Source organism: Papilio machaon, chromosome 8 (assembly GCF_912999745.1).
Source record: "Papilio machaon chromosome 8, ilPapMach1.1, whole genome shotgun sequence".
Classification (NCBI taxonomy): domain Eukaryota; kingdom Metazoa; phylum Arthropoda; class Insecta; order Lepidoptera; family Papilionidae; genus Papilio; species Papilio machaon.
In genome coordinates, this window is record NC_059993.1 from 7926524 (window position 1) to 7953519 (window position 26996).

Sequence of the window (26996 nt, forward strand, 5' to 3'; positions counted from 1 at the left end):
TATATAAATCATTCAACAGTGCGAATCCACCGTAAAAGAGTAATTTTGTCAGAAGAGAATAATTAAGCAATAACGGAAAGAAAAAGTAAGACCACTGATATGATTAGTATATTCCGAAGACCAGTGTGGAACAAACTCTGCACTTATCAAGTGTCGCTTCAATGTGGCCAATTGATTGATTAAAGCGGTTAAAAATAACATCATGAGGCGAGTTACCGAAATCTCTTGATCTGCAGATGTTAATGTTGATGTTTATAGTGAGATATGCGCACGATAATTGCGCTGCTATGTTGCTGTTTAAACTCATTGAATAAACATATACAATATATCTTAAATATTAATTAGGCCGTTAGACTGTTAAAGAAGGCCAAGAATACAAAATTAGCTACAGTTTTTTTTTAATTTTTGTAAGGCAGCAGACGTTGAATAAAAGTTAACTGTCGCTCAAAAGATCCTTCTTAAAAACGCCTTAATATGTATATACTAGTTGTATTCCGCGAATCCGTCTGCGCGAAATTAGACTTTATAATGTAGCTTATGTGTTCTTCCTGACTATGTTCTACATCTGTGCCAAATTTCATTAAGATTCGTTAAGCCGTTCAGGAGATACCTCCAAACAAACATCCATCCATCCATTTAAACATTGGCATTTATAATATTAGTAACTAGTAAGATTATATGTATTTAAATCACAAACGGACGGCATTCACAATTCATCGGTGACATTAAAAGTAGCTTTACAAGGTCCGCTTGTAAAATCGGGGTTTTCAAAAGTTCAAGTTCAAATTGATCGCACAATTTCTTTAGAAGATGGCAACTATATAAGTCTATTTCTAGGTTTTGACGTAATTACTTTATTATTATTTACTTACTACCTGTTACCGATTAAGGACAACCCTAAGCGCCAGAAGCCTGGCCAGTACAGCTAGACCTCTGACCTAGTATGAAACATAAATTTAATTGTGCGCACTAGGAATGACTAGTGAAGAGTATAGTTCTAGTTATACTAGTTGGTATTGTATGTGGGTCGGGTCAGTCGAACTATGTCCGTCCACTACGGCTTTTGTACGCACAAATATGATTTAAGTTTTTATCTATGTTCATTAAAATATGTTTATTCGTAAGAAAAATATAACGTTAACATAGCCCTGAAAATAGAGAGCTGCAGCAATAATTTTGGCAAAAAATAAAATCATACTAAAATAATTAATGCGAATGTTTAGATGGATGGATGTTTGTTTAAAGGTATCTCCAGAACGGCTCAACGGATCTAGATGAAATTTGTCAAAGATGAAGAACATATGTGGAAAAACACATAGGCTACAAGTTGAGTTTTTTATTCATTTCGCACGGAGTCACGGGCGACAGCTAGTTTTAAATATTACTCACATATTTTTTTACATGTAGAAATACATTGGTATAATTGCAGAAAGCTTCTACAAAATAAGACTAATATTAACTTATGTCCAAAATGTTGGTAACCCCTGGTTCCAGAAAAGGACAATGGCCTCGGTGCAATAAGTGCAAAGCAGTTAGCACAACAGTGTTCAATCAGTTCGCCATTGTGATCGCATTAACGAAGCGACCATAATATTCCACAGTAGGAGCACTATATATTTTTATTTTATATATGGTAAGAAAGATTACAGATTGATAAATTGGAAGCTTTACCACTAGTGCAGGAGGGGGGTTTTTACTTGAAGAATCGTTTATGATAAAAATACGTAAAAAACTCGCATCCAGATAAGACTGTCCTACCTGGTTTGGCTAACCTCAATGGGATCACTGCCGTTAGGCAATACCAGTTCCTATGAAAGATAAATTTACTAGTTAGAGTTGTTGGTAAACCGTTCACGTTCCCTTCCAATAGAAAGGGGAAGTGATTTAGCGGAGGAGGGACGCATAGAAAGGGGAAATATCTTCTTTCTCAGCGTCGTCAATTTTTAAAGGTGTTACCTACACATCTGCAATTGCAGATGTGCATAGGCAGTGGTCGCTTCGCTGTTTCGGCGAGTTCAGATGGCTGTTTCCTCGTTATAAGAACTTATAATATAACAAAAACTATCAAATTGTTTAGGTGCAAAACTTAAATGTGGTAATTTACTTATTCCAAAATGTTATTTAACAACTAGCTGTCGCACGCGACACCATCCGCGCGGTATTAAAAAAAAACTTAGTAAGTAGCCTCTGTGATCTTACAGACTCTCTACATCCGTGTAAAATTTCAGCGAGATCCGTTGAACTTTTCGGGAAATACCTTCTAACATCCATCCATCCAATTATCAAAACATTGACATTTATTATATTAGTAAGTTGAAGCAATTTAGCAAAAGTATAAGATTATTACTAAACTTTCTATCAAGAATGCCATCTGTCGGAAAACTAGTAAACTAAAAAAATATGTTAAGTGCCTTGAATTTATATAGTACTTGTCCACTAGATGTCGTTGGCAACCACAAAGTTAAATGTATTTAAATTTAAAAACTGCATATAGTAAAACAAAAGAGATTCCAATTGATTTAAGGAAAATTAAAGCAAAAAAGCTGAAAAAAATTGTAGAGGTTATGCTAACTTATATAGAAACGGCTAAAACACTCACGTATATATGTCCGGTGTCGTCACCGACTAGTTTCGAGCCCTTCGGGGGTTGTTCATCAGGGTGAGTGGGATTGGTATTATTTCGCGGACGCGGCCCGTCGCTCACTGTTTTAGCCGTTTCTATATAAGTTAGTAATAATGTCTCACGAAAGTTTGAATAATTTAAGAGGTTATGCTATTGTTCAGGTTTTAGACATTTATCTTAAAATAATATTGATTTTAATTAAACCTTATCAACAAGTACCGACCTCTTCTTCTTCATCTCAGTCGCGTCAGTCTTTTCAGACTGGTCGTGGTCATCAAGCTGGTGCCGTGGCCCGTTTGACTAGACGCCTCCACTCTTCCCGGACTACTGCTTTCATCGACCTCTTATGCATCGACAAATCATAAACCTAGGTTAGCCGCTACTAGGGGATAAGCAGAGATCCATCGTATGCGTGGTTCTGTCTTGAAACCTACCTGAATTTAATGACGCTACGATTGCCAATTATTTTATTTAGTACAGACATTAATAATAAATGGTAATATTAAAAGACATTAAATTATTCAAACTTTCGTGAGACATTATCACTTACTTATATAGAAACGGCTAGAACACTGACGTATATATATCCGGTGTCGTCACCGACTAGTTTCGAGCCCTTCGGGGGCCCTTCATCAGGGTGAGTGGGACTGGTATTATTTCGCGGACGCGTTTATACGTGAGTGTTTTAGCCGTTTCTATATAAGTTATTAAAAGACATCTTAGTAATTACGTCTACTATTTTTTTATATTACAAGGTGACAAAGGAGCAAGCGGCAATCTGTACCCGCCCAAATAGTGCAACGACTACGTTCCATGGACGTCTTCAATTGCAAAGACCTTAACTCACATTCACATAGTATATTAATGTTAAACGTAAATACTATTTGCTTACATTTGAACACTATTACGTGTCTATAAAATAAGCCCAGCAGTGGATACTACACTACGGGGATTCTGTTCATTTAGACACAACTAAGAGGTAGTGATTCCATTATCCTATACGACATTTACATCAGGTTTTGCTATTTCTCTAGATGAACAGACATTATAGAAAACAATAACTACCTAGAGTTTATTACATCGGTTTGTTTATTTTCACTCGATCTATTCCAGAGAATTCCTTTGCCGAAAAACTCTATTATTATCTTATTTTCCATGAAAAATTTGATACAAAATATTCGACAGTGGAAAGACACAAAATTTCCTTTTAGTTGTGGTCATGTTTCTGCGTGCGGTTGCAATACATTACAATCCGTCAACGAATCGCTTACTTGATACAATATCCTATTTTGTTCGTAGCTTACTCTAAGGCGTTAACTGCACTATCGATTATTAATGCTTATGATTATCATTTCTAATTGATTGATGCCAAATAAAAACAAAGACTTAATCTATGTATGTGATTCTTTGCAACATATAAGGACGCAAGAAATGAGCGAAAAGAAATGTAACTTGAAAAGGTAAGGTTTAGATCTTCATTAGGAATAAGTAGATTGTAGCGCTTATTTAGTGACTATTTCGAACTACTAATCTGCTCCCTAGCTACTAGTAATATAGCGTTGCTAATCGCTAGTATATTCGTACCCTTACTTGCCCCTTGCCACAGCGAGGCTGGGCGGGCCTCAGTCTTTCGGGGACAGCCGCGTGGGGTGGACGTGTTCCATCAATCTTCATCGTTCCCGCCATTCGTAACAGCACTCCGTATAACGCCTGCAATTATAACGAACAATGGATAAAGGTAATTTAGTTCCGTAGCCTCTCATCTCTTTATCACGTACGTTAGTTGGTTGTATTCATCTCGGAAAATAAATATTTAATACAGCGCTTTTACTGCGGTTATAAAACTTGACCGATGTTTATACTAGAGATACGCACGCTCTATTCATTTTTTGTTAACTTTATAACAATAAAAACTACAGTTAGTTTTTCTTTAAAAATCATTATGAATCCCGCTTTTAAGATCAAGGTTAGAATGTATAATAGTGTAATAGTAATAGTTAGAAGTTTTTTTCATACGGTACAATTAAATTCGGAATGATAGGGAACGTTAGTGTTTTCCGCGTTTGAGAAAAAAAAATAGATTTTATTTTTTCCCCAATAATTAGTTTTATTACTAAAATGAATTTCCATGTTCTGTTTTCAGTCACAGCGTTGTTTTTCGTTATATTGAAATTTTCTTTTACCATTAATTAATTGATAACGTTGCTTAATTAATGTTTTCAACTTTCACCATATTATCAGAATCCAATTAGTATAAAATTATCTTTATATAAAATTCAATGTTGTATATAATATTATTGCCTAAACACGAATAAATAAACAAACATAAAAAGTATACACGAAAGTCCTTGGTGAAAATAAGATCCTTGTTCCGCGATCGAATCTTTTTCGTCCTTGGCCCGATCAAGGTCACGTCGCATTCGGCTTAAGGCTTCTTGATACTTGATTACCGACACGTGGGACCAATTTTATTAGCTCCATTCAATTGTGTTGCGACTTAAACACAGGCATAGGCATTGACGCGGCTTAGTCAATTGAGGAAAAATACAAGTTCTTCGAACACTTTTCGCTTTTTTTTAATCTAATATAACATTTGTTTGAAGGCGAATTTGCACATATAACATAAAACAGTTATTCAAGTTTATATTTCTCAATATGTTTAGATGATTTCTGAAAATAAACTTATCACAGTCTAGTTAATTTTCTTTTTATTTGTGTCCTTTTGTTAAGATTATTTTCGAAATTTAAATTTTATTTGAAGAATTTTCGAGATATAAAGCAACATGTAATGTTTTGTAAACCATAATTCAAAGAGAAATTGAAAGGCATGAAAACATATTTCTATAGAATTTCACCAGTGAAAACCAACGCTTAATAAGTTTGTAACTTAAATAAACAAATGCAAACGTTATCATTAAAACGTAACTGTCAATCGTAGGTTACAATTTAATACCAACGGGTTTGAACAAGCGAGCATCGGATTGCCTTTTATTACTTTTATTATCCAACTTTCGGTTTTAACAAACCCTTTGTCAAACTCACGTGCAGTAGGGGAAGGGCCCTACGATATTCAACAATAGGACGGTACTAGGTGACAAAAGGGCTCACGTAAGGGCCGTTTAGAACCCTCGAAATGTATTGATAACATTTGAATTTAGGATTTATTAGCCATCTCTACCGTTCACACACTGGCATTTTTATTTAGTTTGTTATCAGGAAAGTTGTTCATTTAAACTACATTATACGTTAGTTGTCTTAAAAATAACTTGAAATAGTTCATTTCATTTAGTAATATAGTTTTAAATTAATACTTTTTTTTTTGAATAATGTTGATACATGTTTAAAAAAAACAGTTATTTCAAAATTAAATAATGATTTCTTATTTGCGAATGCTACAAAAATTACCTCATTTTTCGGATATAATCGGATTTGTTTTATATTTTCTATGCTTTGAAGGTCAACATTAAATCTGTAAAGTTAATTTAATTTTCACAATTTTTATAAACATACGTATTCATTTGTTTTGTTGAAAAAATTTAAAAAAGAGAAATAAGAATTTAGTACTAATACTATATTAGCTTTTTCATTATTAAATTGATTTAATTAATATATTAAATTATTATAATTTAATGAAAATATCTTCGAATAAATATGTAGTTTATAAATGAGACTTGTTTTTACATAATATTGAATGTTAATGCTTAATACATACGAGTTAAGTGGTAGTTAGGCTACGATATTTAATTGACATAGTTTTCTAAATGAACAAGTTTAAAGGGATCAATATTTGCATATTGCCATGATCATAGTTTGTCATATTTGCTAATATAAAATTCTCGTGTCACAGTTTTCGTTCCCGTACTCCTCCGAAACGGCTTGACCGGTTCTCATGAAATTTTGTGAGCATATTCAGTAGGTCTGAGAATCGGCCAACATCTATTTTTCATTTTTTTTTAACTGCGCGCGGACGGAGTCGCGGGCGACTGCTAGTATTTGCTATAATTATATAAAAACTATTACATAATACAAGTGTAACAAAATTAAACGATTTACAATTAGTTTCTGAAACCAAATTCTCCGTTTAAAACTTATAGTTAATCTCTATTATGTCAAAGATAATGACAGGGTTGACGATACTTTATTAAAGGGGTTTTGGTCTGAGAAATCCAGGGTTATCCCTACAGTACTTTTTAATCACAGAATTCCAACTACAGTGTATTATATATTGTTATCCCTTACATATTAGAGACAACAATATGAATGAATACAATTGTGATTGCATTTGAAACCAATACTAAAAATCTACTAGTCTTCTAGATATTTAAAAAAAAATCAAAAAAATGGGACCCATCTGCAAGCACTTCCTTTCGATTAAAATAATTTTTATCAAAATTGAACCACAAGGGGTGGAGTTTCGCGGTAACATAAAAAAAATACAGTCGAATTGATAACCTCCTTCTTTTTGAAGTCGGCTAAAAAATACATTATTTTTTCCAAGCAAATGGTATCTCTAGCATATTTCCTGCATACATTGTATGAACTTTATTTATAAATGAAAGAATAGTGTCTTTATATTGTTATTAAACATCAGTATGGGAAAGTGTTTGAATGTTCTGATTATTTTTTTACAATGTTTTGTCTACATGAAGCTGTGAGTTTTGTTAAACAGTACAAAAATATATAATTATCTCTCTTTGTTTAAATATAATGAGAGGGGTGGATATATAATTTTTTTAGAAATTGAAACCCACTGTCGGAACGAACATTATCATTTCGTTTGTAATGTACTAAGAAGACTCAATACTCAACTTACTCTTAAATCTTAAATAAATCTGTGGATGAAGGGATGGATGTTTGTTAGAAGTTATCTACAGAACTGTACAACGGATTTCGCTGAAATTTGGCAACGATGTAGAACATAGTCATAGAACTACTAAGTACTAAGTTTTTTTGTCGCTGACAGTTACATATTGTATAAGTTTAATTACTAATTTTAAAATCAAAATGATTTTTTGATTCTGAACATTCGATTAACTCATGGTTTCTTTTACTAATAGGAAGCTTTTTTATCCTCGGGTAACATTCTTTGGACTCTCTCTCTCTGCGCATCGTTTCCTCACTCCTGAGGGTCGCGACCTCTCCTCTTGACCATAATAATAATGACCATCTTTGGACTCTACCACTAATAAAATATATTCAAGCGAAGTCGGGGCGAATTGCTAATATGTAATACGTAGGATTAGGATTTGTAAGTAAGAAGGTCGTGTGAGTCTGAGAATGGCAGTGGATCAGAATTTGCGATTCAATGAGCGTGCGCCCGGCGGCAGGCAATTGGGATGGCAATTGACCATTCGCTCGAATTATCATCTGGCTCGATACCTACGAACCTATTGCTCGTTTACATACAAATGCACACTGCCACGAACAGGTTAACAGGTATATTTATGTATAAAAATTCATTGAAAAATGAGATCTATTCACGATGCTTCAAAGTTGATATTAGCTAGTCAACTGTTATTTAGTCGCTTGGATTTACTACTGAGGAAAATAACTTCACTTTTCTTTAATAACTGCACGGATAAAGAATTCTTAATTTAGACCATATAAGGCAGCGTCACACATGTTTTTTTACAAGATTTTCTGTTTCAAAAAACCATAATGGTAATATCGAAAAAAAATTTGGTTAACTTAGACAAGGCAAATATAGGCTTTAGTCTAGACTCTAGATATAGAACTATAGTTAAGATTCTATGCAGATGGAAATATCTATCGAAAATATCTAAGTACGTTACATTTCTTTAAAGGACACTTCTATTTCAAGCATATTCAACCCCTACTTGAACACATATTTCCCCTAAGATTACTTCCCTTTCGTTTTAACCTACCCTACGAGCAAACGACTGTGATGCGTGAAAATCTGGAAAAACGGAAACTCATTAGTGTAAACCTTCAGGGCTTTATATACTCAAAATAAAATACATAATGTATTCAATTCTTAACACGAAAAAAAGCAAATTTTCCTAATAATTAATGATCTCAGTAGCAAATTATTTACTTGAGAGAGTTGCTTAGATTAATTAAAATCTAACTTGAACAAACGACACTAAGAATTATATAAAGTTTTAACGAAATAAATTTCCTTGGAAAATTCTTAAAACTTTTCTCATTAGGAAAATAACTTTGAAAAAGTTGCACGTATATATTATAATATCCATTTTACGCCAAGAAAGAGAATTGTATTTTAGTATTAAAAATTAAAATGTACAATTATTTTTTATTATTTTCAATGTGCAATTATATTTTTTAATTAATTAATTTACATTTTCAGCGTTATTTGAATTAAGAAAATTATTCTTAATACTATTATTGCAAAAAAAATATATATATTATATTTGTTAACAATTATAAATAATGTGTTGATGAATTTAGTAAATGGCATTGTAATTATCACAGTATAATATCGGTCGATAGATTAACGATTGTGGTAAACGAAGTGCGCTAACACTCATGACCCACTTTACTTGATTAGCGTAAAAACTACGAGGTTCATAAGTTATAAGAAATATGCCAGATAAGATCATCGCAGACATGCCATCTAATTAAGTAAAGGTTTTGGTATTGTCTCGAAAATAAATAAAAACTCAGTTTATTAAATATTTATAATTTTTAACATAAAACAACTGTTTTTATAATAAACTAGCTTTTACCCGCGACTCCGTCCGCGCGGAATAAAAAATAGAAAACGGGGTAAAAATTATCCTATGTCCGTTTCCTGGTTCTAAGCTACCTGCCCACCAATTTTCAGTCAAATCGATTCAGCCGTTGAGTTATAAATAGTGTAACTAACACGACTTTCTTTTATATATAGATAAGATGACTAAGTAAATAAAAGTAAAATATTACGAAGGTAGAAATAATTTTCGAGCTCTCGGTCTCGAAAAACGTTAAAGATTTTATTTATCTTAATTTGTTATTTTTAACCTCGAATTTGCGTAAGATGTAAAAATACTTTTTTTAATTCATTGTAAAACTATGGCGCATAAATCTAATAGGCCAGTCAGTAGACATTAATTGCTGAATACTCCTAAATAAAACTGGCCGAAAACAAACTTGGTGAAATTATTTCCGTTCTTCTGTTATAAATTACTGATGTAATGTTACGTTTTCCTACGAATCTGGTGATTCAAAATTGATTATGACCTTGGTCATTTATAAGGTCAAAATGACCATATGATTTTTATAAATGTAACTCTAAATTATCTTTAGTCTCCCTGTAATCGCCTTGATGTTTTTAATTATTTATCTTTTTTATTTATATTTTAAGTAAACGAAAAATGAAACATATGCTATTTTGCCTTCTTACTCCATTTATTTATCTTTCCCGAAACAGACGATTTCCAATGTGTTTGAAAAAGGAAGAAAGAAAACGTATCATCAACTTTTTGGTCCCTTATCTTTTTACTTTTATTTTTTTGACGCCAATATGTTGTTTAATATCTAGGTGAAATTGGAATTCTGGAACCATTTAGGTTATCGCGCATTTCTCAACTCTGAGAATTATATAACGTTTTGCTATTAAATTTATATCTTTATCTCCATCGGTGAAGTTAAGGCGACGACGAGTGGATGCCGCGGCGATCACGAGGTAGGGGAGGTACCGGCTGTTCGAGGAGTTGACGAGTCGTTGTTAACCCTTAGACTTGTACAAAAAAATTAATTATTTATTCAGTATGTTTATTTCTTTGAATGTGCTTTATTATTTTCACCCTAAATGTTGGCAATAAATTCAAAGAATGTTTATAGCAAAACTCTTTGATCTGACAGTTAGTGTTGCCATGAACTTTTATACTATTTTAAACAAACATTGACCATATTCCAAAATAGAAAATATTAACATGTGTAGTTACATATTTTTACACATTACTTTACTGTTTCACATATCCTAGTTAAATAAATCGAAACGAAAGAATAGCAAAGTATCTAAAGAGCAAGCAAAGTTGACCTTATTTCTTAGTCGGTGAAGGTAAACGAGAGCTTTTAGGTGATTTATGTCTCACGACACGGAAACGTGACGATTGTAAAACTGACTTAGACTGTGTTTTTAGATTTAGATGTTGTGTTTAGATTTGTAAATAGACAGAAAAAAACATATGTAGTTTCTAAAGTTTTTTTACAAATAATCTAATGTTGGTCAAATTTGGTCGGCGGTCAGATTTTCTTTAACTGCGAAGACTGCATCTATATAAATTAATTAATTAAAATTGTAGTTATGTTACGTTAGTTATTAAGTTTACGAACAAAATTTTTAGGGGAAATATATGACAATGTTTGTAATAAGGATTTAAGTCATTTTATTTGTCGTGCAGTGTAAAGAAGTTTGACGTCTCAAAGGGTTCTATGCCAAGTGTGTCAGTGTTGAGGTCTTACGCCGTCCTGCTATAAACCTTCAATTCTACCTAATAGGAAAGTTAATCTCTCCCCCTTTTTCTATTTTATCTTTCTTATTAAGTAAATCTATTTTTTGTGTATGTGATTTTTCTTTATCTAAACGTGTTCTTGCGTATCGTATGTTCGAAGTATATTGAAAAGGTTTTATTTAATGGAAGATTTCTGATTACGAATATAGCTGTCCTCTTAATGATTATGGTATTTAAGAGTTACATTTTGTATTTTAATAAAAATGATTAAAGGGCATATTTCTACAATGTGAAGAAACAATATAAAAGTATAATTTATATTACTTATAGAAGTAACATAATAAATTAAAACACAACAGTTAAGAATACGAAAAAAAAATTTAATCATGTGAGTTAAAAAGTCGTTTTTACTTTTAATGCTTTTTATTCTACATTTTGCTTGTAACACAAAATTAATTGTTATTAGTAAGTCCATTAGTACAAATTGCTTTTATCGCACAGCCCCGTCGTGTTTACAACCCCCAGGGTGTCTGACGTACTCTTTAATATTCTAAGACGCAAAGCTAACTCTAGCTTTGAATTAATAAGTAACTTTCCAAGGGAAAACTATAGTAATTAATGAAATATTGTTAAAATTGTAGTAATAATATTGAAAAGTTGTAGACGGTTTTTTCCATATTTTTTTTTTGTGTTAAAAAACAATTTGATTGGGCGAATGTATTATTAGCCGACTGACAAGAGGCTAAATGTTTTTCACGGGTTAATAAGTGCCGTGTCTATTTTGTTGTGACCTTCTTTAGTCTACACGAATGAACCGATTTTCTACAGTGAATTTGTCAATAAAATCGTATTTCCAGTCAGTCGGATTTATTGATAAAGTTACAAATAATTATTTTTCAAATATGAAACTGTAAACATTATTAACTTCTTATGTAATTTGATACATTATTGTTATCTGAATATGTTTTATATTGAACTTCCTGCCGGTGGTCCGTCACTCAAGAAACAATAGCTCTCATAATGTTCTCTGAAAAAACAATGGGAAGTCATTGGCGAGGAGTGAGGAAGTACGAAGTATAAGTATGTGGGCCTTTCCTTCTTACTGTGGTAATATTTTTCTATTATAACTTAGAAGAATAGAACTAGTGTGAACAATGAATTTCGGATTTACGATTGAACGATAATTTGTCTTAACATAAAAGTAGTTGCCCTAATATTTGCAAGTTTATTTTAAGTTCTACATCCTTTTAGAGAATTATTTAGTCAAGATCATCTCGAGCGTATTGCGCGGTAAAGTTCCCAAAACCAAGTGACAGATAGCTGTAGTGAGGCGACGTAAGCGTTGATATTTGACATGTCTAGTGCTGCGCCGATACACCGGCACAGTGTTGATTTTTGTCTCTAACAGTTCGGCCATCCTGCATTTCCTTCGTCCTCGAAGGAGTATTGATCCTTGCTGCATCGTTTTACACGCTGTCCCAAGCGCCATGAAGAGCCAGAACACCTCCAAGAAAAAGGACCTAAAAGCAAATCAGCCCCGTAGGCAGAAAATATAGCCCCGTAGGCAAACATATAGCCCCGTAGGCAAACATACAGCCCCGTAGGCAAAACATATAGCCCCGTAGGCAAACATATAGCCCCGTAGGCACAACTTAGCCCCGTAGGCAAAACATATAGCCCCGTAGGCAAAACATATAGCCCCGTAGGCAAACATATAGCCCCGTAGGCAAAACATATAGCCCCGTAGGCAAACATATAGCCCCGTAGGCACAACTTAGCCCCGTAGGCAAAACATATAGCCCCGTAGGCAAACATATAGCCCCGTAGGCACAACTTAGCCCCGTAGGCAAAACATACGCCCGGAGGCAACATATACGCCCTGAGGCTAAACATACGCCCCATAGGCAATCTTTGATTTTCTTTTATCAATCATGTGTCTGAAATAAAAGTTTTATTAATCATACGCCCCATAGGCAAAACATACGCCCGGAGGCAACATATACGCCCTGAGGCTAAACATACGCCCCATAGGCAATCTTTGATTTTCTTTTATCAATCATGTGTCTGAAATAAAAGTTTTATTAATCATACGCCCCATAGGCAAAACATACGCCCGGAGGCAACATATACGCCCTGAGGCTAAACATACGCCCCATAGGCAATCTTTGATTTTCTTTTATCAATCATGTGTCTGAAATAAAAGTTTTATTAATCATACGCCCCATAGGCAAAACATACGCCCGGAGGCAACATATACGCCCTGAGGCTAAACATACGCCCCATAGGCAATCTTTGATTTTTTTTTTATCGATCATGAGTCTGAGATAAAAGTTATCATTATTATTATTTTTACTACCATGTCAAATACCTGGCATTCCGTGCACCCTGTACTCCATGACATCTATACCCATCAAGACTCTAAAGGTTCGCGGCCTCGGCCTGCTCGCGACAGGTACATCACAAGCGCCGTTGCTCGCGACACGCGCTCCAATGGCGCGCTGCTCTCCACACGCGCTTCAATCGCGCGCTGCTCTCGACACGCGCTTCGATCGCGCGCTGCTCGCGACACGCGCTTCAATCGCGCGCTGCTCTCCACACGCGCTTCAATCGCGCGCTGCTCTCCACACGCGCTTCAATCGCGCGCTGCTCTCCACACGCGCTTCAATCGCGCGCTGCTCTCCACACGCGCTTCAATCGCGCGCTGCTCTCCACACGCGCTTCAATCGCGCGCTGCTCGCGACATGCGCAGCTCATATACAGTTCGGACCCTTAGGCGGTAACTTGATCTACACGATTTCTCTTGTCATCTCAAACACCAAGTATCTTTATGGATCGCAGTACAAATTGAATAAGTATCCATGCCAGGACATCCGGCAGCTTATACCAATAATGGCTTGAACAATCATGCTATCTGTCATATTACATGACATGTGACATGCCAATCCCAAGTTTGTCATAATAAAATTTTACTGAATCCTCACCCTTTGGTTTAAGTCAATTGGCATGTTCCTTAGTCTGAACTACTACTACTGTTCTTAACAAATGGAAACACTTGAATTAAATTTGTCATCAACTGACATAATGAATACATGGGGTCCTCCATTCATATTTTGGCAAAGTTATCTTTGCCATGCAATTGCATTGTAACATCTTTTCATGCATATTTGTCACAACTTCAAAATTATATTCCACATAATACACCACTGACTTGTATTTTAGTTTTTGTACCAACTCCTTTAATACCTCAATTTGACTGTCTTTTCTCTATTCCTCTTTGTGTGTCTTAAAATACAGAAAAGTATTTTTAATTATCCTGTTAAATTATAACATAACCTGTAGTCTTTAAAAGTACTGTCTTAAAGCCAACAGTATATTTAAATATTCTACACAAAACTTTTATCTATTAACCAAATTATAATCTTAATATTAAATGTATGATTCATATTATTTTACACACCACTTTTGTGTCTCAACATAAATCATACCTTGTTTTAAAATGAAAGGCACTTTTAATATTTTACACAAACTTTTGTGTCTTGACAAACCATAAAACCAAAACTTTAAATCAAACATTAAAATAGAAATAAACACAACAAATCTTGATTTTGTGTTTGCAAGCAAATGGTCTTTTCATGGTCTGTTAATAAAACAATTTTCGTAATATGACTTTATGATTGTACGATTACGGACTTTAGGAAAATGTTTTCAAGTCTTTTAGAGATCACCAAATTAAGAAATCAGTAAATAATTTTGTACAGATAATTAGAAACATGGAACAATCTCACCAAATATGAAGATTTTCACGCTGGTGTGCGTTTTAAGTTTACCATTTACTCGAAGTTCTCAACATCCTTACAAATTTTAAAAATCTTACTCTCCGGTAAACAATACGATTCTTTTATGCAACAAAATCACTTTGTGAGTTTGGGTAATATCCCTCTTCTGAACTTTTAGAGAATTATTTAGTCAAGATCATTTCGAGCGTATTGCGCGCTAAAGTTCCCAAAACCAAGTGACAGATAGCTGTAGTGAGGCGACGTAAGCGTTGATATTTGACATGTCTAGTGCTGCGCCGATACACCGGCACAGTGTTGATTTTTGTCTCTAACAATCCATTGTAATAGATTGAGAGAAAAATTTAAGAGAAAATTTTTACCAATTTCGTAGAGAGACAGATGAAAAAATTTTAAAAAAATAAATAATTATTCTATTTTACTTTTTCGTTTACTTTAGTCTGAATTAGGCTTTATGGTATGAAGATTTAATTATTTACTAGTATGTTATGTAATAATGTTGAAGAAAAAGGAAAATAAAAAATCCTTTTATTTATTTTATTTATTTAGCCTTTTTATTCCAACATTTGGACCTCAATCTGAGTATAGGCCTCCTCCAACCTTTTCCACCTGTCCCTATCTCTTCCCTGTTTGATCCAATCTCTTCCCACCTCTTGTACTATATCGTCTTCCCAACGTTGTTTTGGTCTGCCGACTTTTCTTGCGCCTGATGGACCTTTCCATTTGGTGGTTTCTACTGTCCACCATCTGTCTTTGCAACGTGCTATGTGACCCGCCCACTTCCACTTTATTGATAGTGCGTCTCTCAGTGCATTTCTAATCCTTGTTTTTTGCCTTATCTTCTCGCTTCGTACTTTGAGAATTTTTCTGATCCGCAATATGCTTCTTTTCATTGCTTTCTGTGTGTTTTCTATCTTTTGTTTTATCTTCTTTGTGTATATCCAGGTTTGGCATCCATATAAAAGGCATGGCATGATACACGTGTCCATCACTGTTTTTTTCATGTGTAAGTTATAATTTCCTTTTTTTCCTTTCAAAATTTTAGTTCGATAAGGAAAAAATCCTTTATCGAACTAAAATTATTTTTATACATTAAAATAGAGCTCTGTCACCTCTTATTTATGATCTTATGTAACTACAGTATGTGCTACAGTACAAAGTATATTAATAATATATATGTGTGTGTATGTATATGTGCGAGTGTGTGTGTGTGCATAGTTATGAATGTGAATTACTTTTCATACTGATGTTTTTTTAGAAGATTTTCAGATTGGTAATAGTCGAGTGTTATTAGCCATTACGTTGCTTTTTTAAATGAAAAGTAGTTTTTAATCTTTCTTTTTCAATATCTCTTTTCGTAATGGTTATTTTTGTCAAATGTGAGAAATCAAGCAAGTTATAAAAAAGTTCAAAAACTCAATCAGAGCGAATACTGGCTTATATAAAATCCAATCAAGATACAAAGTACAATTGAGCTAGGCGTTAATATTAAAGTCGTAAAAGTTCAACTTTGACCCAATTGATGTTCAACTGCATGTTCTCGATGCATATGCAGTGGAAAGCGTTAGAACTAGCCCGAGGCATAAGCGGTAGCGATTTCTTGTTTTATATTTTTTATTACTATTTATATTAGATTAGTATTTAAAGATGTTTTAAATTTTTAAGATTTTATTGGTATTTAAAATATTTGCAATTTTTTATTTCAATAATAACAAACGTTACATAGAGATGACGTATTTAAAGAAATTTGAACCATTAACTCGTATTATCAAAAAAAAAAATGTGAATAAAAGTGCAAGTTTTATCTTTTCATCTAAATTAATTCTGGAGTTTCTAATTGGCTAAGTAACAGGATTCTATATCTCTACCTCGCAAAGACATATACTTATAAATGTATATTTATTTTATCCATTCCATTGCATATCGCTTCTGACTTGTGACAATCCTAGCTGTGATTACTTTTACAGATTTCAATCAGAGCTGAATGAAATGTCTGTTAGCTGCATGTTAGCTGCTCTGTGTTACATATTGTTACATAGTTAACATCACATCTACCCTCATTTCGATTTAGGTCAAACGTATGTGCAATATTGAATTACCTTTTGTTTTTATACATCGCGTTACAAATAATTGAAATAACTAATTTACCTAGAGTACCTATTTAAAGTAATTTAACTAAGCGTCTTTCAACTTCATTTTTTCAAGCGTAAATTTAATCATATCCTATGCCAAAAAATTGTATTAAACATGTTAACATAATTCTTTAAAACTGAGATAAGATGTCTGTGGGTGTTTTGATAGTGGAAACTCACATTATACTAATAAGTTATACTAACTAGGGTGACTGAGTGACCCAAAGTGGGCCTTGGCCTCCGACAACAAAAATCTTCCCTTTCTCCTATCCCGCGCCGTCCCGAAGATCCCTATCCACCTCATCCATCCAGCGATACCTGGGACGGCCAACTGGACACCGACCACTCGGTCGTCCCATATATGCGCGTTTGACACCACGAACATCATCCATTCTTTCTAAGTGGCCGAGCCAGCGGAGTCGTTGCGCTTTTATCTCGCCAATGATGTTGGGCTCGGCCACAATAAGTTATAACTATAAAGCTAAAAGTGATTGAGACGAAGTGACTGAAAAATTATAGTTAAATAAATAAAATGAGAGTCATAGTAATAGTTGACAAAATAGATTTGTATCTTAATATTTAAGAGGTCGATGTCTTCTAAGTTTAAAACAGAGTGATCGTAAACATCGATTATACGCGAGACTAACACCGCGCGTGTTGAAGCACTTACGTTACGGATAAATATTCTCTTACACCCGGATTTGTTGAATGAATAAAGTAATTAATAAAAGAAAGTACTTTAAATTGTTTGTTACAGTTTATTTTATGTTGGCATTTGTTATATTGGGGTTTGGACCTTCGGTAGTAGATACCAAACAACGTGTAAAGTTATTAGAGTCAGTCACATTTATACGAAACATTTTAGCTGATTTAGCTAAGAAAACTTAATGCTTATAGGAATATATAACATATCCTTCAAATTTCCATAAGATTCGAGATGTTCACTTGACAACAAGTCAGAAATGTTAAATATTATTGTACTCGTATTCAAACGTAGGACGCTTGAACGTTTTAACATATGAAAACAATCATTTTACGAATCGATCGCTTTAGAATTTTTCCTCTTTGTTACAGATAATAAAATGATGTGATGACACAAGGTCGTCAACCTCTTACCATAATGGATGGTAACCCGCCGACTTGCGACTTTTCTACGAAAACAAAACGCGGGGTTTACCTCTCGAAGAGCCTCGCTTTTGTTATTTTAGTAATATTCGCTTTAGCTTTAGTGGCGACTGCCTTCTTAGTGTATAACTTTGCTGCCTGTCCGAGGACTGACCAATTAGCTAATGTGACAAAGTATGAACTTACTCATTGTGAACCTAAACTATTAGTTATACCGTTGACAGCTGATAGTAATAAAACTGTCGTAACAACAGAAACGACAACTGATTTGGTTGAAACTACTACTATAGAAGAAATTCCTACAGTAACAGATGTACGTTTACCATTAAATGTTAAACCAGACACTTACTACCTCAAACTTACTCCATACATATTCGAAGGTAATTTCACCTTCGATGGAGAAATAAGTATAGTTGTAACAGTTAAAAATGAAACAAAACAAATAACTTTCCATGGTGTAGAATTAACGTATCATAATATAAAGCTATTGAAAAAAGAAAATGGAAAGGAAATTAAAATCCTAAGTAGGACGGAAGATGTACCAAGACAATTTCAAATTCTATCGCTAGAAGAACCGCTTGTAGTAGGGAAGCAGTATTATTTAAATATATCGTACACGGGGATATTGAACGACAACCTGCATGGTTTCTACAGAAGTTCGTATGAAGAAAAGAAAGTTAAACGGTAAGCAATAAATCAATTACAAAAACAAATCCAAAGTAGCGACTTTTTTTTAGTGAAATTGCGACTAAGACACAAAGCCATATTGCACATAGACAAAGGCCAATAAATGAGTTCCGTGTTCCAACTACGATACGTTTAATGGGATCATTTATATTCAAAAGGTGTCGGTGCGCGCTGGAGTTTGATGAAGTGTTCCCCGCGAGCCGTCGTGATGCTGCAAATACTCTATTACCTTGCTTCTGTATGCATAAACAGAGAATAATTAATTTTGCCCGTCATTGTTCTTTTCATGGATAGATTAACTTTAAAATAAAATTTTAACTTTAATATAAATTGTTATGCATATCAGAATTTTAGGGATCAAATTACAAAATTAGACTTGCATACTATTTTGGATTAATCTGAAATTGTAGTTAATTACGGAAAAATAATCCTAAGTCGGTCATTATAGTGTGGTTTTCTAGTTCTAAAATTAAGTCAAACTACATTTTACCCTTTAACACAAGTAAGCGGAAATGTGGTGCTATCGTTTGATTGTCAGATGGATAGCAGTGACACAGTTTCAAGCGACGGACGCACGGCGTGCGTTCCCATGCTGGGACGAACCGGCGCTCAAAGCTCGCTTCACCATCAGCATCGCGCGACCCAGCAACATGACCACCGTCTCCAATATGAACATCGTCGCCACACAGAAACAGTAAGTCGTTGATTTTTATATTAGTATATTTATAGATAGGTCCACTAGAATTAAGTAGACCATATAGGTATAAGAAAGAAACATTGCGCAAATTTAAGGTAGGAATGATTTTTATGCTAGAATATGACAAACGAATAAGCAGTCTCTTAGTTTCAAAACATTATTTCAGTGAATTCCTCAAGGGTTATGTCTGGGACCACTATGCTGAATCTCTTCCGATGTCAACGTATTTAGTCGCATTTGCTGTAACTGACTTCGGAAACATGAGTGATCACAATTTCTCCGTGTGGGCGAGGAAGGAAGCTTTGCCATCTGCCGCCTATGCCTTGGATATAGGACCAAAGATTTTAAAGTTCTTGGAAGAATACTACAAGATAGAATTCCCTCTGCCTAAAATTGATATGATGGCGTTACCTGATTTCAAAGCAGGTGCTATGGAGAATTGGGGATTGCTTACTTTCAGGTAAGATAAAAGTATTTTCTTACCGTTACAACTATGTTTTTACTCTTTTTTAATACTACTTTAAAGTTTTGATTTATGTGTGAAAAGACTTTATCTTGTCATATTTGGTTACGGAAAACTTGCTACAAATCGGTTTAGAAAATGTTCATATGAAAGAGCTAAAACCAATATGAATGACAGCTTAGTAGAAAGAAGAAATGGTAACATTTTGTTAAGCGAATCGAATTTCAAAACTATATTCATGTCACCAAGTCAGTAGGACTTGTATGTACCTCATTTGAATTTTCGGTCTTTGCCAATCGTTTCGTAATTTAGATTTGGTGGTTCAACGTGACAGGAATATTGAGAAGGGAGGCACGATACTTTTGCCTCAAAGCTGATATTGTATAGCGCTTTATTACGCAATAAAATATAAGGCCAATAAAACGTATTTGCTAGAGATAATATATACATATAGGAGTGTGCTTTATTTTGCTGTTATCTCCTTTTTTAGCTCGCTTAAGTTACAATATTTTTTTTTTAATAAAATATAACCGCTTGTAAATTATTACATGTTTTAAAGAATTACAACTAGATATGTAATTTATTAGTTAGGCTTTTTCTTAGTCTCAAGGCTTTCTTTCCTCTTAACCAACTCATGAGTATTGATTGTAGTACATCATAGGCATCAAATTTAATAGCTAAACTACCTGAATACAAAGATAATATTTATGAGGGATTAAGTCCCGATTTTCCTGGTAATTTAAAAATAAGAGAAAGCGAAATAAAACAAAATAAAAAATACTTGTCCCAAATTGTGTGCACCAAAATAAGGTTTGAACTATATTTGAAATAAATCGATGTAGAAAATCCAAACTGTTCTTATTTAGGAGGGAAGATAAATGTTCATTGGGGGCGCTTAATGAAGCGTTATACGACAAGACCACTGATCGATTATCACCCTACGCGTTATCCACCGATTGCTTCTATTGTTCATTTTAACAATTCCCTCAGTTGGGTTGTTAGTTGTTTATTGTGTACAATATTTTTTCATACTTACATTGTACATTATGTTAAGTGAAGTCTTAGATTTCGTTATCACATGGACTAATTAAGAACCGAAGTGTTAAACATGCTCAGTGCTAAGCCTACGGTACACTACCGCAAAAGCTAACCGGAACTCTAGCGAATCCAATTTTCATATGAATCTAGCAAAAAATTTGGTTTATTCCAGCGAATCATTTAGTTGCTAAACTTACAAAGTGTAATTTGCGTTCCCGTCCAGTTAAACTTTATTAGCTATTAACTATAATTTACAATTAACTTATTAAAGAAGCGATGCCAAGCTTCTAGAATAGCGATATTAAAACTAATTCAAAGCATCTTGTAGGGAAATAGCAATGTTATACGACGAAGGTGTATCGCCAACAACAGCGAAGGCGCGCGTGGCATCAGTGGTGGCGCACGAGATCGCGCACCAGTGGTTCGGTAACCTGGTCACCCCCGCCTGGTGGTCAGATATTTGGCTCAATGAGGGATTCGCCAGTTACGTCGAGTATGTTGCTGTTGATGCAGTAAGTAACACTTATTAGGCTAAGGGATCAAGTCTGCTTAACTTAGAACGTTTGTGGGAACTAAAAGTTCCTTCTGGGTTATGTTGAAGTTGGTGTCTGCTAACATAATGCACCAATTTATAAATAAAAGTTACGGTTCGGATGGATCGACTCTTGTAAAGTGGCTGTCTCAAAAGCATCATTAAATGTTCTTCTTTTATGTAATTGTAATTTAAATCCGATCTTTCCTAACTGTAACATTATAGTATAGGTAGGCTTATCTTACATAAAAATTCTTAAATTATATTACCATTTGTAGGTGGAAAAGACTTGGAAGTTGATGGAAGTGTTCGTATTGAACGAAGTACAAAGCGTGTTCAAATTAGATGCGCTCACTACTTCGCACCAAATATCTGTAGAAGTTGGCAACCCAGAGGAGATTGGAGCTATATTTGATAAAATTTCTTACGGAAAAGGTAAACGTTATTTATGTCAAATAAAACTGTAAAGTGTTGGTTTAGTCTTCTTCTGTTAAATTTTGTTTTGTTTCTGTTTGATTTTTAAAATCAAAATAAAGAATAATCTCGTAAGTAACAAGTGTAGACACAAATCCACAATTGGATATCGTAAAGCCGTACAAGCTATATCCTGTTGTGGGAATCCAATCCGCACCGAACATTCCCCTATCCAATTACAAATGGATTCAAATACAAATGGATATATTGGTTACTTTCTTTGTTTTCTTTTAATCGGTGCAAAATAACCATTTGTTTTTTGTTTCGTTTAGTCCATTTAATTCATATTCAAAAGCTATCGAAGAATATGATTTGTTTTTTTTTTTAAATAATAAAATAATATCCTTGAAGATCGAATGATGATTCTGACTTCGCGTGTTCCAGGTTCAGCGATTCTTCGTATGATGAACCACTTCCTTACTGACTCGGTGTTCAACGCTGGTATCACGGCTTATTTGAATGCAAGGAAGTTTTGTGATGCCGAACAGAGCGACCTCTGGGGGGCGCTTACTAACGCTGCAAGGGAGAGAAAGGCCTTTGACGCTGATGTAGGCGTTGTGATGGACTCCTGGACGTTACAGACCGGATTCCCAGTGCTGACTATAACTAGAGATTATAAAACTGGTGTTATACATTTCAAACAGGTTTGTTCATTTATAAATTGCTTTCTGGAATTTAAAACTACTTGAAAGCATAACTTAAGACTTTGAAACAATATTTTAATATCCGCGCCATCTAGTGACGTCAAATAACACTTAAAACAAACGAATATCACCTTTTGCTATAAGAATTTTTAACACACGGAAGTTTATTTTCAGGAAAGATTCGCTTTGGTTAATATAACGTCAGAGGACCAGAAATCTCCCGTGTGGTGGATCCCGGTTTCGTACACAACAGCAGCGGAGAAAGACTTCGAGTCAACCCGGCCCAAGCTGTGGTTGCGCGGAGAGAGGTCAATTGCGGTGAAGAACATCACCGTCAGTGATGATGATTGGTTCATCGCTAATATACAACAGACAGGTCTATTATTTCATTGCAGTTAAAATAAATAAAAACCATAATTTAAAAAATGTCCTTCTCGCTTAAAGCTACAGACAGTACTTGGGTCGCCGCTCTGAATGTTTTTAATTCTTGTATTCTAATAGTTACTTACTTTATAATTCTTAATCCTCTGTATTCCAGGTTTCTATCGAGTTAACTACGATCGACACAATTGGAAACTTCTAGTGAATATTTTGAACGATAAGAACCGATTCCAAGAAATACATCCGATAAATCGAGCGCAAATCATCGACGATGCAATGAATTTAGCATTAGCAGGACATTTGGACTACAGAACGGCCCTGGATATCACAAGTTATTTGAAACATGAACGAAGCTATGTACCATGGAAGGCTGGCTTAGTTGCTCTTGGCTATATTGATATTATGCTGTCGAAGGGAGCTTACTATTTGGAGTATAAGGTCAGTTCCGTACATACATTTTTTAAACATTCCAATGCTTCTTTGAAAAGTTTCCACAAAATGTATTTTTAAATAGTGGTTGTGTTTGTTATTAGTTAATCACTACTAGATGGCGCTACAAGTATGTTTATATTAAAATAAACTATTGCAAGTATTTCGTTAATATTGGTAGGAAATAAAGACTGATGAAAATTATCTGTAGATTTAAAATACATTTATTTTTACTTTTGTTAGGTACAGAACAGTGTAATATTAAAAAAAAAATATTTAGTTTATGGTTAATAAAATCGTCGCTAGATGTCGTAAGTGGTATGAAATAAAAAGTGCAGTTTTATGTTTGTAGGTTAAACGTTTTTATTCCAATTTACTTATCTTGCTTCGTCTCAAAGATATGGAAGTTAATAATATGATATAAATATATTATAATTCAATATGATGGACTATGTCCTATTTACATTAATGAGAACATAAGATACCTAAATGACATAGTTTGATTAGTTAGATTACACTAATAAAAGTGGAACAAAAGATCTCGTTTTGAGATATATTTTATCGATGAGTGTTTTACTTAGTAATAAATAATCTTTTGATTTACAAGATATACAAAAAAAGTAAAAAAATCGTATTTAGTAATAAGTATATATGTGTACATAAGTTACATTTATTTTAATACCTAATAGTGATATGTAACTAAACCGGTATCTAGATCGAATCTAATGTCTAGAGTTAGTTTAGATAACGTTTTTTATTGACAATTAAAGTAATTTGACATAATTCATATAGCCTATCAATAAGCCTATCAATATCCTGCAATAAATTTTCCATTTTTATCTTATCTATTTTTATAAGGGCAAGGTTATTGCAATAGGTATTTGATAAATTATAATGCCGATTATAGCTTGGCTAGTCAAAATATTAGTAGTGATATTCTAGTCGATAGATGGCGTTACTTGTTTCAGTAGACCGGAAAAAAATTGTATAACTTCTGGTATTGCAGCGCTACGTGCTTCGGCTGGTGGGTGCTGCGGTAGAGGAGGTTGGTTGGAGAGTGTCAGCAGGCGAGAGCGTGGTGCGCGCGCAGCAGCGAGCGGACTTGCTGGCTGCCGCCTGTCACCTGCAACACCGCGCTTGCCTCGAGCACGCTGTGCGTCTTTACACCAACTGGATGCTCAGCCCTAATCCTGACGCGTACAACGAGTGAGATTACCTTTGATTTTGTGACCACTTTTTGATGTTTGACAGCATTATGCTTATGACGCATCAAATGACATGAAAAACATGAACAAGTAGCGAGAGTACGAGCCAGTAGTGTTGACAAAAACCCCAGAACATTCTTGTAAATGACTGATATGTTTTCTTCTTGGCTATAAAGTATTTAAATGAATTTCCTGCTAATTATTCATACACTCAATTAACTTTGAAAACTTAATTCGCTTTCTACAAAAACAATTTCTTGATAAAATTGGGAATGAAAGTATTAAATCGTGAATCATTTGTTTTTTAACCTTCGAACATTTGGAGATCGCAGAGAATTAAGAACTTCCCGAATACCCTTTGTATCCGGGAAATTCTTAATTCTGCGTAAAATCGAGTTCTGAAATAACTTTTACACAACACTTTGTTGATGTTATAACGATGATAGCTAGCAGTGAAAGTGATAGAAAAGTTTAAGAGTTGCATATAACAGGGATAACTTATTTCTGGTATCAGGATCCACGCGGACATTCGCAGCACTGTATACTGCATCGGGGTGCAGACGGGCGGCGCTACCGAGTGGAGCTTCGCTTGGGATCGGTTCACCGTAGCCAGCTCGCCCTCCGAAAGAGAACTGCTGCTATCCGTGCTCGGGTGTACTAGGGCACCGCATTTATTATACAGGTACAGTTAAAGAATTAAATTCACATCCCACTTAGTTGGTGAGTTGACCTTGCCTTGTCTTGTATAATCCTTCCTCAATTTGTAGTAGACTATATTACTTTTTTTAGATATCTGGAGCTATCTCTGCGCAATGACAGCGGCATTCGCAAGCAGGACACGGTGCGTGTGTTCTCCGCGGTGGCTGGTTCCGCCATCGGGGAGCCCATTGCGTTTAACTTCGTGCGCGCCAACTGGCAGAGGCTGAAAGACTAGTAAGTGTCACACCTATGTCATTTACGATCAGATCATTGTGATTTTATCTCTATTACATGATAGATCGACATAAGTCTACTAAACAGTGGTAGACGCCAGCAACAACATTTGTTGTACGAATTGGTCAGTTCGTCCGGTGAAATACCTCAACCACACAGAAGACAGGCTTCAAGTGGAAGTAATTCCAAGTACAGTCTGATGAGTGTGGTACCGGAGGACTAATTTTAGTCCTCTTTCCCTTCCCACCCTTGTCTTATAAGGAAAGGATGGGAAGGGGAGTTGGATTTCATGGAGGAGGAGATGCATAGGAAGGTTAAATATTCTCTTTTTGTGCGTCTCCTTCGTCGATTGAGGGTAGGCAACGTATCTGCAATTGCGAATGTCTATGGGCAGCGATCGCTTCGCCATTTCATGTGGCCGCTTGCTCGTTTGCCACCTTGTAATATAAAAAAAATAATAAATATTATAAGTTTCTCGTGTTTAGTTGCAAGCACATGTCTTCATAGTAAGATGCTCGCTATGATGTTTGGATAAAACAATACTAATTATAGTTTTCTTAATTTTCTTAATTTCTGTAATATAATTTTGTATAATTTGAACATTGTTTAACAATTGTTAAATATTTTTACAGCGTCGGCTCCGTATCAACACTTAATTCGATTATCAAAATCGTTACTAGGAGATTGAATCAAGCACATGAATATGAAGAGGTGGGATAAAGAAATAATAGTAAATTTCTAAATTATTTGCATTTTGAATAACTAGTAATAACAATAAAATTATTTAATAAATGATTCAAGATGTAATTTAATATTTGCAGTGTTAACCCTTTCAATGATATTACAGCTACAGAGATTCGTGAATGAGTCGTGCAGTGAGTTGGGCAGGCCGGTGCTGCAAGTGTTGGAGAGGACGTCAGCTAATGTTGCGTGGATGCAGAATAACTATCAGACTATAATCGATTGGCTGTTGAAAGCGGATAAGAATGGACCGGCTGTTGCTGATGCGTGAAAAAGTTAACTGTTTTTTTATTGAAATATAATATTTCTTGATTTGATGGTCTAAATCAGTGATTCTCAACCTTTTTTTTGTTGCGGCACATATTTAACGATTTCAAAATTTGGCGGCACACAAAGAAAAAGATAAAAATTATTTACTTACTACAACACACTGCATAAATAGTTTATCAACTGTATAAAATTAATTGTATATATGACATTTCTAGACGCTAATTTTTTTTCAACTATTTTTCTGTCATTGTTCTTTTATGCGAAGAAATACAGACACAGTGTGCGTGTGCAGCAAGTCAGCGAAAGTCAAAATTTGGCGGCACACTTTTGAAATTTGGCGGCACACAAAAGTGCCGCGGCACAGTGGTTGAGAATCATTGGTCTAAATCATCGTTAGATGTGGAGTAATTA

The 26996-nt window shown here is 34.5% G+C and overlaps 1 protein-coding gene across 1 annotated transcript; it reads left to right on the forward strand.

Moving 5' to 3' along the window:
* The first annotated feature begins 4263 nt into the window (after positions 1-4263).
* LOC106720326 (aminopeptidase N) lies at positions 4264-26627 on the forward strand. Its single transcript, XM_014514958.2, has 14 exons — positions 4264-4361; positions 18041-18775; positions 19317-19472; positions 19642-19935; positions 21305-21488; positions 21787-21943; positions 22367-22626; positions 22801-23002; positions 23165-23445; positions 24443-24642; positions 25156-25323; positions 25431-25574; positions 26207-26285; positions 26422-26627. Exons 2-14 carry the CDS (start codon positions 18057-18059, stop codon positions 26584-26586), a joined length of 3009 nt encoding a protein of 1002 aa, XP_014370444.2. The 5' UTR covers positions 4264-4361; positions 18041-18056; the 3' UTR covers positions 26587-26627.
* Positions 26628-26996: the final 369 nt, after the last annotated feature.